The sequence below is a fragment of the Micropterus dolomieu genome, linkage group LG03 (assembly GCF_021292245.1).
Source record: "Micropterus dolomieu isolate WLL.071019.BEF.003 ecotype Adirondacks linkage group LG03, ASM2129224v1, whole genome shotgun sequence".
In the NCBI taxonomy this organism is placed as follows: domain Eukaryota; kingdom Metazoa; phylum Chordata; class Actinopteri; order Centrarchiformes; family Centrarchidae; genus Micropterus; species Micropterus dolomieu.
In genome coordinates, this window is record NC_060152.1 from 13,638,570 (window position 1) to 13,651,601 (window position 13,032).

At 39.7% G+C, this 13,032-nt stretch overlaps 1 protein-coding gene across 1 annotated transcript; it reads right to left on the reverse strand.

The window, feature by feature from the left end:
• Window positions 1-4,040: 4,040 nt before the first annotated feature.
• Window positions 4,041-9,935, reverse strand: m6pr (mannose-6-phosphate receptor (cation dependent)). Its single transcript, XM_046045826.1, has 7 exons — window positions 9,626-9,935; window positions 8,293-8,465; window positions 7,909-8,066; window positions 7,529-7,638; window positions 6,058-6,188; window positions 5,835-5,961; window positions 4,041-5,750 (listed from the first exon to the last, which is right to left on the reverse strand). Exons 1-7 carry the CDS (start codon window positions 9,629-9,631, stop codon window positions 5,628-5,630), a joined length of 828 nt encoding a protein of 275 aa, XP_045901782.1. The 5' UTR covers window positions 9,632-9,935; the 3' UTR covers window positions 4,041-5,627.
• Window positions 9,936-13,032: the final 3,097 nt, after the last annotated feature.

Genomic DNA, 13,032 nt, shown 5'->3' on the forward strand with positions numbered 1-13,032 from the left:
AACGTTAAAGGGACATACAGCCATCTAGCTGTATGGGCGTGTATATATCTTTTTATATACAGTCTACTCTATGGTGTAGATGCTAATTAAACTCCAGGGCCCAGTTGTTCAAACAGTTTAATCTGGATCAGAATTATTATTTGGAAATCCCATGTTTTGCTATCCAGAATCACGTAACCCATCTTATTTTAGTGCCAGTTTTCCATAGCAACATTGGATTGGATCACCCTGATCCAGATACAAAATTTTCAGGATTACCAAATCTGGATTTGTTCTAAATGGGACCACATATCACAACGCTGTTAATTATATAAAGACCAACAGGTAGAACACCCAGCATGGGGTCACTTTAATTTGAAGAGACAGCAAACGCACAATAAAACAACACAAACATTTCCTTCCATTTTCAATTTCTTTAAACAGACAGACCATCTGGCCCTATTCAGAGAATTGGAAATTCAGATTTGGTAATCCTGAAAAGTTTGTATCTGGATCAGGGTGATCCATTCCAATGTTGCTTTGAAAAACTGGCACAAAAGTGAGAAGGGTTACATTTATTCATTTAGCTGATGCTTTTGTCCAAAGCGACTTACAACTGCTGTATATGTCAGAGGTTGCACGCCTCTGGAGCAACTAGGGGTTAAGTGTCTTGCTCAGGGACACATTGGTGTCTCACAGTGGATTTGAACCCGGGGTCTCTCACACCAAAGGCATTTGTCTAAACCACTGCGCGATCACCAACCACCCGGGATAGCAAAACATGGAATTTCCAAATTCGGATCATTCTGATCCAGATTAAACTTGGGCAACAACTGAACAACTGGGCCCAGGGCTTGGATCAAATCTTGAAAATGGGTTGTTCAAAAGAAAAAAAGGATTCTGGAATTGGATCAGCTCACCTAATCCAATTCTGGGTTTGATCTGGATCAAACCTTCAGTTTGTCCATCCACCCATCCATCATCAACTGCTTTTCCTGCATACAGGGTAGCGGGGGGCTGGAGCCAATTCCAGCTGACATCGGGCGAAAGGCGGGGTACACCCTGGACAGGTCGCCAGTCCATCGCAGGGCCACACATAGACAGACAACCACTCACAGTCACACCTAAGGACAATTTAGGGTCACCAATTAACCTAAGCCGCATGTCTTTGGATGGTGGGAGGAAGCCAGAGCACCCGAAGAGAACCCACGCAGACACGGGAAGAACATGCAAACTCCACACAGAAAGGCCCGGGGCATCCGGGGTTTGAACCTTGACCTTCTTGCTGTGAGGCTGTGCCGCCCCTACCTTCACTTTGTGTTGTTCAAAACGTTTTTGTAGGATTGGGATCTGTTTATTCAAAAAAAAAGTGATAAAGTAGTTATTACCTATAATAAACAATATATGAAACCACTAAATAAATAATCTCTTCTTTCTACCTGTACCTTGTGAAAACCATATTTTCGTACCACTTCTTAAACTGAGTCATGCTTGGGCACTGCTTTAGAAACTCCACAGGCTCATATGGTCTCTTTTTTAGAAAGATTACTCACATCCCAAGAGCTGTTGTTTATTGGAACCGGATTTTCAGTCACAGTAGGCTAGCTAATATGGAAATCCATATATTGAGTTAACTAAATAGGCCTACATATTTTCAGACTAATGAAGCATATTGGTACACATCTATTGGCACTGTTACTGACTGACTACTGGTTCATAGAGGCATCATGTACCAAAAACTGAATTGAATATTTTAAAGGAATAGTTCAACATCTTGGGAAATATGTTTATTTCCTTTCTTAAAGATTGTTAATAACTAGAAGCATAGAAAAACAGGAAACTCAGGAAACAATCTTCTTTTCAGCTCCTATAGAGCTCACTAATTACATAGACTTTGTGTCTGACTGAAGGCCTTTAGCCTGTTGCTCCCAATGGTTGTCCAGCACCCTGTGTGGTAGCTTGGTGCAATTATCATCGCTAATAGTTTATCATTATATAAACAAAACTATTTAACATTTATTTGTTTAATCTGTTCAAAAACAGAAGCGTAATAACCTTTTTATATACAGTCTATGGTAATAACGAGCATCACTTAAGCTTCATATATTTTGCTATCTTCTCAAAAAATGTTGAATTGTTGCTTTAAGTATGGAGCTAGAGCCCGGAGGCGATAAGCTTAGCAGGAAAAAGACGGAAGCAGGAACAGCTACCCATTTAACTAACTTTGATTTGCTTAATCCAAAGACACACAGACATGTAAAGACGACAGTCTGGTTTATAGTTTTGGGGGAGTTGTTATGCACTTGACTTGAACAATCCACCGCAGGTAGAGGAAACATCTAATGACAAACTCAGCAAGTACAAAGAACTCACCTAGCCTAAAGAACAAAATCATTACAGATTATTTATATACTATACTATACCTCATCATACGTTTTTGTGCAATTACAAAGTGTCTAATACATTGATTATTTTATCATCAGTAGCACGTTTGATTTCTGGTTTTGGGCCAACTTGAAATTTTTAGTTATTTTCAATATTAAAAAATAATAAGTTGCTAATTCAGCTCAAATCAAATACTCCCACCCAATAGTTGTGGAGAGACAAGTATCTACACTAATTGGGATGTGCATTTTACAAATAGTCTTTTCCAAGTGAAGGAATAATTTCCTCTGTCCTGCCAAGATGTTGAGAGCAACAAATCTTCTCAGTATCTTTGCAGTATGACTGTAAAGACACAAATGGCTCCTCCTGGTGGAATTTTGAGAGAAAAGCTCTGCTGTTCTTTTGACGGAACAGAATATCTGTCTGCATCAGAGTTCTAGAGTTCTGCTGTGCAACAGAATCAAAGAGTTCCGGTTTAGTGGTACAAATGTGGAGATCAACCTTCATGATTTAGACCATTGTCAATCATGCTCACATTAGTGTAGTGTGTTTATTGGCTACATTGATTGATTCAAATTTCATGGTTTGAAAGTCACAAAACATCTTGCATGTCATAGTCCCACAAACAGTCGATATCAGTGGCGGACTGATGTCGAGGGGCAGGGGCAAAAAAAGTAAAGAAGGCATCAGCACGCATGTTTAAAGTATTACTACTAAAACCCTGTAATAAAAACATGCAGGGAACAATTTAGTAATTTAGAGGCACGTGTTGGCCAACAAGCAGTTGCTAAAGGGCACTGCCTCACGTTTCCTTGCAGATTGATCCACTGTAGAGGGCACTTTATTATATTTTATTTACCATAGGAGAGTCCAAGAAGGCACTTTTGCAAGCATTTTTTTTCCAAACATGGGGCAAACCCATGTAGCGATCCACGTGAAGCTTGGAAGGCTGAAGAGGTTAATTATTCATGTAGGCTATACAGATTTTTAACTGACGGCAATGACAGCAACTTATGTTCTGTTAGTGTTCAGGAGGTATGTTTATACAGTACAAGCTGGGACTCAGTAGGTGGCGGCAGAGGAAAGAGAGGAGGCATTTTAGTGACGTGAAATGTTTGACGCCTCAAATCCAGAAATGTGATGTATTCTGGGGGGCAAGGGAAGTCTGTGATAGGGCACTACACTTCGGCAAAAGGAAGAAATGAAAGTTGTTTCTGTATGACAACATAATTGACAGCATCATTCTGGCTCCACTTAATAGCTGCAGGTTCTGTCTTAACCGGTAAGCCCTTAAACCAATGCAAACATTACGATTACCAGGGACTGCTTGCTCGGAGACTACAAGTTTGCCTTTGAATTCATTATTTTCTTTAATTACCTCACCCTCTGGGCAGATGTTTCAATTTAAAAATGACAACAACTGTGTACAGAGTTTAGTATAGTTTTGTATTGTAGAAGAGAAAATTAATTTAGATTCATATACATGTTTCTTTTTAAGGTTTCTTGGTAAACATGGGTATCACCCATATTTACACAGAAAAAAAACCCTGGTAAACCTGCTTCTTTTCCCTGCAACATCTGCTAACTAAGAGACAATACTACTCAACATTAACAAAGAAGAGCTTAACCATTACGTTCATTTAAATGATAATAAATTTAAATAATTAATAAAAATGTTTTGTGCATGAAATGTTTATTAAAACATTTTTACATTCATTAAATCCCCAACGGTGAGTGCACTTGTGTGTGTACGGAGTTCACCACTACACTGGGCATACATAAACTTATTGCGTATTTTACAAACAAAAACGTTACTGGCTTGAAATCATACTTGAACCCAAACAGGCTTTTATATTGATCTGAAGGTTGTTCAGTTCACGACAACTACAGGTGTAACCATTTCTACCAGAAACTGTAATAAACACAAAAAGCACATTGTAGAAACAAAACCAACATAACTGCTCACACTGACAATAATATAGTAACATACAGTAACTAAACTAACTTCCTAACGTAATCTTGCCACCAAGGTCAAATATCCTGCTTTAATTCTTAGTATTAATCATTTGAAACCTCTAAAATATCACAAACCTCATTATTGACACTTTAATATATTTATACAGATGTATAGAAAATGAAGTGCTTTCATTTGCCGCTCTATCTTCCTAAAGAAGCAATACATCTGGCATGAAGCGGCCTGGATATTTGGTCAAAGTTCATCCTGTAATATTGGTGTGTGCGCCTAGCAGCGCATGTGGTGTTTGGGCCAGCTTTACCCAGGCAGATCAGTTTACCCACTATAATATTTAAATATTTTTACGATTATCAACAGAAAAGAATTTACATTTTGTGAATGTTCATTTCTTCTATGAATATATAAGTGCATGTACTACGAATCTACCATACTTTTGAAAATAAATTATATAACTGCCAATTACTGCATAGTAGCATTTATAATTTTGAATCTAAACACCAAATTGTAAGTTTAGCAGATCGATTTAATAGCATTTTGCATTAGCATTATAGTTAGCTACAAGTGTCAGCTTCAGTCAGGAACTGATAATAATGACCATTTAAGGACAATCTTAGCATTGATGTGGAAGCTTTTGACCTATGATGTGGGAGGGAGAAAACGGCCAAGTAAAACATAAATTCAGTCAAGCAGTGATTTCTACTTGGCTGTAAGCAGAATCACATTACTTAAAATTAAACATTTCACTCATCACTTCTCTAGTTTTCAAAACTAAATAATAATAAATTTATAATAATAATAAAAAATAAACTGATTAAAGCCAAATTAAGCAAAAGTACTTGTGTGTTTGTAACCTGCAGCTGTGAATGCAGAACCAGGACCCCTGGAAGAACAACTTGCTGCAACCTGCACCAACATCATACAACAATCAATCATTAGCGAAGCAGAAAAAGATGAGCAATATTATCATCCGTTTAAATCACGTAGAAATCCAACTTCTTAACTTCTCCTTTTTCACTCATTTGTTTGTTGACATCAAACAAGCTGAATGCATGGGTTAGCAAGAGGAGACAGGTCTGTCAGCCCTATGAGAAAACATGTCCTCTTAAGTAGATCACACAGTAGTTGCCCTAGGCACAAGTCTGGAATACACACAAAGTGCCAACATGTCCTAACCTAAACCAGCACAAGAAAAACAAGACTTGTGTGTAACAGCAACTTCATCTAACCTGTGAAAGAGTAAACTGTGTCACACAGTAAACATTTCTGTCCCATTTCTGACATTTCAAGGTCACATAGGTAGTAAGTGGTCATCTCTCTCCTCTGGCTCTTCTTCTAAATGTTCTGTGGCCACTCCTCTGTATGCGGGTGCTTCCTCTCGATTTTGTGACCGGCACACAAAGTCACACCCATCCTGTAAAAGGGGGTAAAGTTTGTTAGGAATTTCAAAAAAAAGTCACACGAGCCAGCTTTTCATGACGTCATTTATCAGGCTTACCGCTGTCAGGTTGCCAACCTCCACCCAAAAAGCATAATTTGGGAATTGCTCCATCCCTTTGGCTCCAACAATTAGTCGTTGGTAGAGGAAACCTCCAATGAGGTAAACGGCCACAAGGCACAACCCACTGAAAAAAGAGAGGGCATATGATCACTGATCATTTAGAATATTAAATGCCTTAAAATTAAGGGGTTTTGCATCATTACAGACTGTCTTTACGCACATGATGAGTATTATGGAACCACTGCTGAGCTGGGACTGAATAACTGGGCAAACTGCACTGGAGTCCAGCTCAAACAGGTAGAAACAGTTGAACTCCTTGTCCCGGGTCTCCAGCTCCACCTCCAGCTTGCCCTGCGTGGGAAATGGAGAGAGACTAAGGTAAATACACACAGTAAGAAAAACGGAGACAGGGTGCAAGACTACATGTCACGCAAAAGAAGCATTAAGCCACGTTCAAACCTGTCTGAAAAAAACACAACCATTTTATTTGTTTCAAATCAGACTGAAGGGATACCGACGCAGTGAGCTCCAGCAAAAAAATGTAACCCTGATTTAAATTTTACCCAAACACAATCAGACGTCGTCCGGCAATGCTGCATGGGCCAGTCAAGGACATGCAGACACACTTTCCTGGTAAATTACTTTGTAATATGTATGGCAGGGGGTGGCCAAATTTTTTTCAAGTCATTAGATGGCGGGCCAGAACATGGTCAATTGACCATTTATATTCCAACATTTCCTGTGCGTGCGATTCACTCAGTTTGGTAGTGCACAGGACTCCCGTTCAGAGGGTTGTGTGTTCCATCCTCACTTACTTCTAGTATTTTTTTCGTTTCTCTTTCAACAAATTGATTGTGAAGAGATCGTATTACATTTCACAATTAAGCATGTGCAGGAGTGTGTACATCCCGGCGACTGGTTCACATCAACCTATGGACACTTATTTTCGTGTCCACAGTATCTCCAGGCAGAGGAAATTCCTGCTTTTCTCATTCAGGGGAATCCGATCTTACGTTTTCTGAGTCAAGCAAGTGTGTCAAGCAAGCCAGAGACTCTTTTGAATTTCCATCAGAACTTTTCAAAGTAAAAGCTCTCAATTAAACACAACATAGTATTGCTGCAAAAATATTCTTGCGCTTTTAATATTGTAGGCACAATCACTTAAGAGGAAGTGATAATGTGAGTAACTTTTGCTGTCATGACTGAGATCTGTTTCAGCATTTTTCTGCCACTATCAAAGTAATGTGACCGTAGCCGCATATTGCATACTACTGATGTATGGGGTATTTGTACGGTTTACCTCGCAGACAAGATAAAGAATAAAATGGCTATTAGAGCCCGACCGAGAGCAGATTTTTAAGACCGATTTTGATATTTGAGGATCTGAAAATCCGATATTCTGATATATCAGCAAATAATCTTTTTATCAGAGACAACAAAATATAAAAAAATATTTGTTATGTGTAGTTATGAGACATCACTATGATAACGCAACATAATGCAGCTTAAAATTTGTTATAAATAGTACTTTAAACAAAAGTACAGCTTATTTTGTTAGCTGACTGATGTGTTATGTGGTGGATTTCTGGCTCCAAACACCTGTGTTGCCAACAAAGGAGTTGAAGAGTGCCCTGTGGTGGACAACTTATTCAATTACAACACTCAAAACATGATTGAAGGATCTGTCTTACCGCATCAATATTCCTGTTGCAAGAGATCATGATAATGGCTTTCCTACTTTCCTTGGAGCAGTGGGTATCATATGGCTCGCCGTTTCCATAGATCAACATCACCCAGTCACCTGCAAGTGCAGTAAAGTGTATTTTGTAACAGACATTGCAGACACACTGTTCTATAGCACCCTATGAAACAGCAATAGTCTGCTGTTCAGAGGCAATTCAAGAATGAACAATTCTTAAGCTTTCAGCCTTATTATGCTCATAGTTTTTTTTTCTCAAAACAAAATGCAATTCTCTAACCAAAGATCCAAAATCACTGATGGTTAACATTCACACACATTCGATCAAAACAGGGTAAATTAGGTGGAACTTCTTATATTTTGCAGACTTACTTCCTCCAATGGCCTGTGTTGAATTATACATGCCAATCACAATTGTTTTCTTGCTGTCCACCTGAACAACCCCAGCTCCTGGAATACCCCCTGCATCCCCACACAACTGGAAGACATATGTGTAGCCCTCTTTTGTACTCTTGTTCTCTGCTGTAAAGCTGTCAAAATGAGAATAAATCCCAGTAAACAATTAATAATATGTGAGACAGAAGTGGTGAAAAAGCACAATATTGAATGGCAAAGGATAATCAGGCATAACGGTTCTCATGCTTGGTTTATATACTCAGTTAGTGCAGATTTTTGATTGGATAGCAGCCAATCCAAAAATCTAAAGTTGTATTGGTGACACTGAATATGCAGGTACACAATTCAGTCACTTCTTACTTCTTATGGGTGAGTGGCTCTAGTCGACTGAGGACTTTCCGTTCTGAGTCAGATTCAGTTAACAGTTTACAGCTCTTGGTGCCCTCAATGCTGTACACTCCACTCCCACACAGGACCAGTTCAACAGCCAAGGTCCACAGCAGGAAGGACCCTCCACTGTGACCGTTGACCACCTGGCACAGATGTTACATAATTTAAAAAAATATATATTATTATTATTTTTATCATTCTTATAAAAATATACAAGCACCATACAAGCAAATACAATCACCTATTATTCATTTGAAATTAGGGTTTGACAATGTGAAACGATATAAACTGTCTACCATTAGAATTTTTCATATTGTTCATTCTATGTTAACTATGCCTTAGAGCTGAAAGGAGTTGTCGATTAATCAGTTAGTCAACTGACAGAAGATTGATGGGGAACCATTTTAACAACATTACATTGTTCTATCAAAAATGTGCTGCCTTTATCTGTCATATGATTTAAAACTGAATAACGTGTTTCAGTCTCTTGGAAGAACAAAACAAGCTATTTAAATATGTCACCTTAGGTTTTGGGAGATTAATATGAGCATTTTTCACAATTTTCTGACATTTTGTAAAGAAATGGATTAATCAATCAATCGAGAAGATAACTGGCAGATAAATCTGTAATATACATAATTGTTGGTTGCAGCTCTGATCCTTTTGACATCTATTGTGGGTAAAGCTGCAAACCAAACTGCTTTATGGTAATATTGGATTTTTGTACAATTTTTGCATCAGTGTGATAAAGTAACTTCATTTGTCAGGCAAATTTCATTCACTGAAAAACCAACCGCAGACACTGTGACAGAAACCATGAAATGGGAAGTCTTACCCCCTAGAATCTGTAAATCTAAACCAGAGACTGCTTTTCTTTTATTTCTAGATAATGCATGGAATACATATGGTCCACTCCTATTTGAAATAATGACATTAAGTGGTGGGATTATTTCCTGTTCACTATTCTCAACTACAGCATGCTCATTGATTCTTTCCTGAACAAAGGAGAAACACAACTAGAAAGAAAGTACCTTTCCATTTCTTGGAAAAACTATTTTAAGTGTAGGCTAAAATATACATTTATAATATATAAGGACAGAATAGCTGGGGAAAAAAACAGCACAAGCTTGTGAAACCACATTGTTACAGGCTATGTTTAAGCCTTCACTAAATACATTGTGTGCATGCAAAATGTCTGTTCATCTCCACATGAGGCAACAACTTTTCCTGAGGAAACACCGTCAAAAATACCCCTCTGAAAAGCTTAGCAGAACTTAAACTTTTAGCTACATTGTGCACCTACCTTCATGACTTCTTTTAATGTAAGTTAAATGAGCTTCTTTGTTAGTTACAGTTTAACAGACGACCTGACATTTGCCAGTTTATGATGTAGTGAGCTTCCTCGCGCTAACGTCGCTTCCTGGTTGACTTAATCAGCATTAAAGCTGCTATTTTTGTTAAGCATATAAAATAAAGTATATTTGCATGTAGTCAGGAGATTCAAATTAATGTTGCTAGTTGTACGCGTTTCTGTCCTGGATAATAAACGCGCTTATCTTCAAAAATGTGCAGAGGCTAACGGGCTACAGGCAGCACCGGAGTGCGGAAGTGAAACTAAACACACGCATGTGACCGTCCAGATAAAGGAAGCTGAATCCCCTCACACCCGCATCAGCTGAACAGAGAGTTCACAGTTGGAAAGAGAAAAAAGCTCGAGGATGGCATGTTTTTGCATGTCTACAGTTTCCTTGAAAATATGTAGGCCTATATCTGTCAACGCTGCACAAACCATTACAAACATTTAATCATCATCAAGATGCATCTGGATCCAGCCAGATGTTTCCATTATAAAATGCAAAATACCACAAATATGCCTTGCTGAATTCACATTGGATTCACATTTGTCTGGAGATGGATACAAAAAAAAGACTTATTAGCACATTATTTCACTTACACCATATTCCATATAATTTAATCGTATTTTTAATAAGAACTCAAAAGCTATTTCCTCATTGGTAAAGTAATTAAAAAGGTGTGCCTTCAGTATTTTCCCCCTGTTTCCTCATCCCTCTCCCCTGTCAGTCTTTGTGTGTGTGTATGTGTGTGTGTGTGTGTGTGTGCATTATTCAACTCACCTGCTCAGACTTGCACACTTGCCAACCGTCAGCTCATCTACACCATCAGCCTTTATCATCTTCCCCCTGAACTTTACAATAAAGCTTTTTACCTCAAAAATCCCTTTGAGTCTCTGCTTGAGTTCTCTCTCACTGATCGTAACAAAACTGTTGATGTCGATTTTTATATTAAGTTTACAAACTTAGTTGCTAGTTTATTAGGTACACCAATTTAATATGTATACAGTCTAATACAGCAGTCCTTCATGAAGATTATAAAGTTCAGTTTTCTTTAGAGAGATAATGAGTCACCTTTTTGGTCATGTGGACGCTGTAGTTTGTGGAGGTGTTCAGCTGTGTTGCATTATACTGAGCAGTGTTTCTAATATTCCATCTTTATTGATATAACTGGGGTGGGCAAATATAATCATCACTAATTATAATGCATTAAAATGTAACAGTGTTACATATTTTCTACAAAAGTCTACTTTGAAGTGTATGGTAATAACTTGTATGTCATCTTTATAATTTACGTATTGCTGTTTGACTGTAATTTTATTGGTGATAATGTAGGCATTATGTAGCATTGTTGATATCACCTAATCACCTGAACTCCTTTCTCTCTTCTTAGGGACCATAATTAGTTTTGAACATAATTGTGTAATCCTTGACTTTATGTAGCTGTGTAACAGCATCTTTCAATGCTGGTTTGTAGTACTACACTGGGCAAATGAGACACAACCCTTCATAAGTGATTTGCGTGCATAGTCTATTTTCTTTTAATAGTTAGGGCCCGAGCATCGAACATACGAGGACCTTTAGGGGCATTGTCAGGCTCTTGAAACATTGGGGGCTTAGCCCAGCCCAGAAATCTTCCATGTTTTCACCTTATGATCAAAATTTGAGCATTAAAGACTTAATTTCCTGCATTCTGGTGAATTTTTCTGCACCAATTTATTGAGGAAATTTCTTTCATTTATATCACATGTGTCAAACTCAAGGCACGCGGGCCAAATCCGGCCACTGTGGCCTGCGAAAGCTTTAAAGATTCATGATTGTTCTAAAATAAAAGTCTATGCTGCCATAAACTGCATCTCCCACAATGCATGTTGATTTTGTGACTTGAGAAGTGCAAGTATATCCAGCTGCAGCCCGCAGACCTGACGGAAGTTTATGGAAGTCAGAAGTTGAACTTCCAAATCCCAGAAGACACCGCGCACAAAACGTGATGACGTTAATCTCGGCGCACGTACAGGATAGATCCTAATGCAAACCGTTTTATTCTTTAGAAGCCAGCAACAGAAGCTAGAAATCAACTGTGTAGACTTTGAACATCGGCAGTTTTATGAAAATTGGCAGTGAATCGAAAATGTGTTCAAACGTTTTCGGAGTTGAGAAGCTCCGCAAGTGCCGACCAGTGTTATATAGCTGCAGTAACGTTACTGGAGGCTGCACAGCAACACAATGGAGGTTAATCCTATCCGCTAGCGACCCATGTGCACCGCTGTAGGGTTAACCGGTCGACATGCATATAATCAATAACTTTAGGCACACACTTTGTGATGGTTAGGGTATGAGGAATATACTTCGGGGGGCTGTCAGGAATAGTTAACTAGCTAGCTCCGGTTAGCTCCCCCAGGCCTAGTAACACAGACCACTGCAGCCAACAGAGCCTGAACACAGCAGACGTGTCCAGCAACAGCTGAATGATAGTGTTAATGTTTGTACCACTGTTATTCTATCATTAAATTCTCAGTAAGTTTTAACCTAAATCAAGATACATCAGGCTCATGATGTAACATCACAGAATATTCTTGGTTTGTGAAACTTAAAATCACTTTGGAAGAAATAAAATATACACCAGCTGCCGTTAGCCAAGTGGCTAACCTGCAGCTTGGAGCTCAAAGCAACAAGCAGTACACTCTTTTCACAATCAGAGGTCCCTTCACACACCCTGCCACACAAGGGAGGACACCCAACAGACCCCTCTGACTGTGAAGGTCTCAATGTGAGAGCAGTTGCCCTGATCTGGCCTACTGGCGGGACCCACTCTCTCTGTGGTCGGGGTTCCCCTGGTCAGGGTCACGTCCCATATCTCAGTCTTCACAGAGGCCTCCCTGATGGGCTGGGGTGGGACCTGCCTTTCTCAGGTGGTGGGTGGGCTGTGGCAGGGCCGCAGGCCTCTCCACATAAATGTGCTGGAGCTCCTCACGGTGTGGAAGGTGATCCGACGTTCTCCCCTCTGCTGTGGGACCAGCATGTGCTGGTGCGCAACGACTACAGGGCCGCGGCCTACATAAACCGCCAGGGCTGTTGGGTCTGGCCAGGCAGCTGCTCCTGTGGGCGCACACTCACCTGCTCTCCATCAGAGCAAAATACATCCCTGGCGTGCTTAACAGAGGGGTGGACATCATGTCGAGGGGGGGCCCTCGCCCAGACGAGTGGCACCTCCATCCCGATCTGGTGACCAGATCTGGCTCCGGTTCGGCGTGGCAGAGGTGGATCTTTTTGCCAACAAGGAGAACGCTCAGTGCGCCCTTTGGTTTTCACTGAGCCCGTGGGACGTCTCCGTGCTGGGAGTGGACGCCTTCACACA

Bases quoted from the DNA above. Each gene is read 5' to 3' on its own strand.
- m6pr (XM_046045826.1), bottom strand. The intron at 7,639-7,908 runs GTAAGTCTGCAA...CTGCACTTGCAG, and splicing joins AACACAGGCCATTGGAGGAA to GTGACTGGGTGATGTTGATC. The intron at 5,751-5,834 runs GTAAGCCTGATA...CCCCTTTTACAG, and splicing joins AGGTTGGCAACCTGACAGCG to GATGGGTGTGACTTTGTGTG.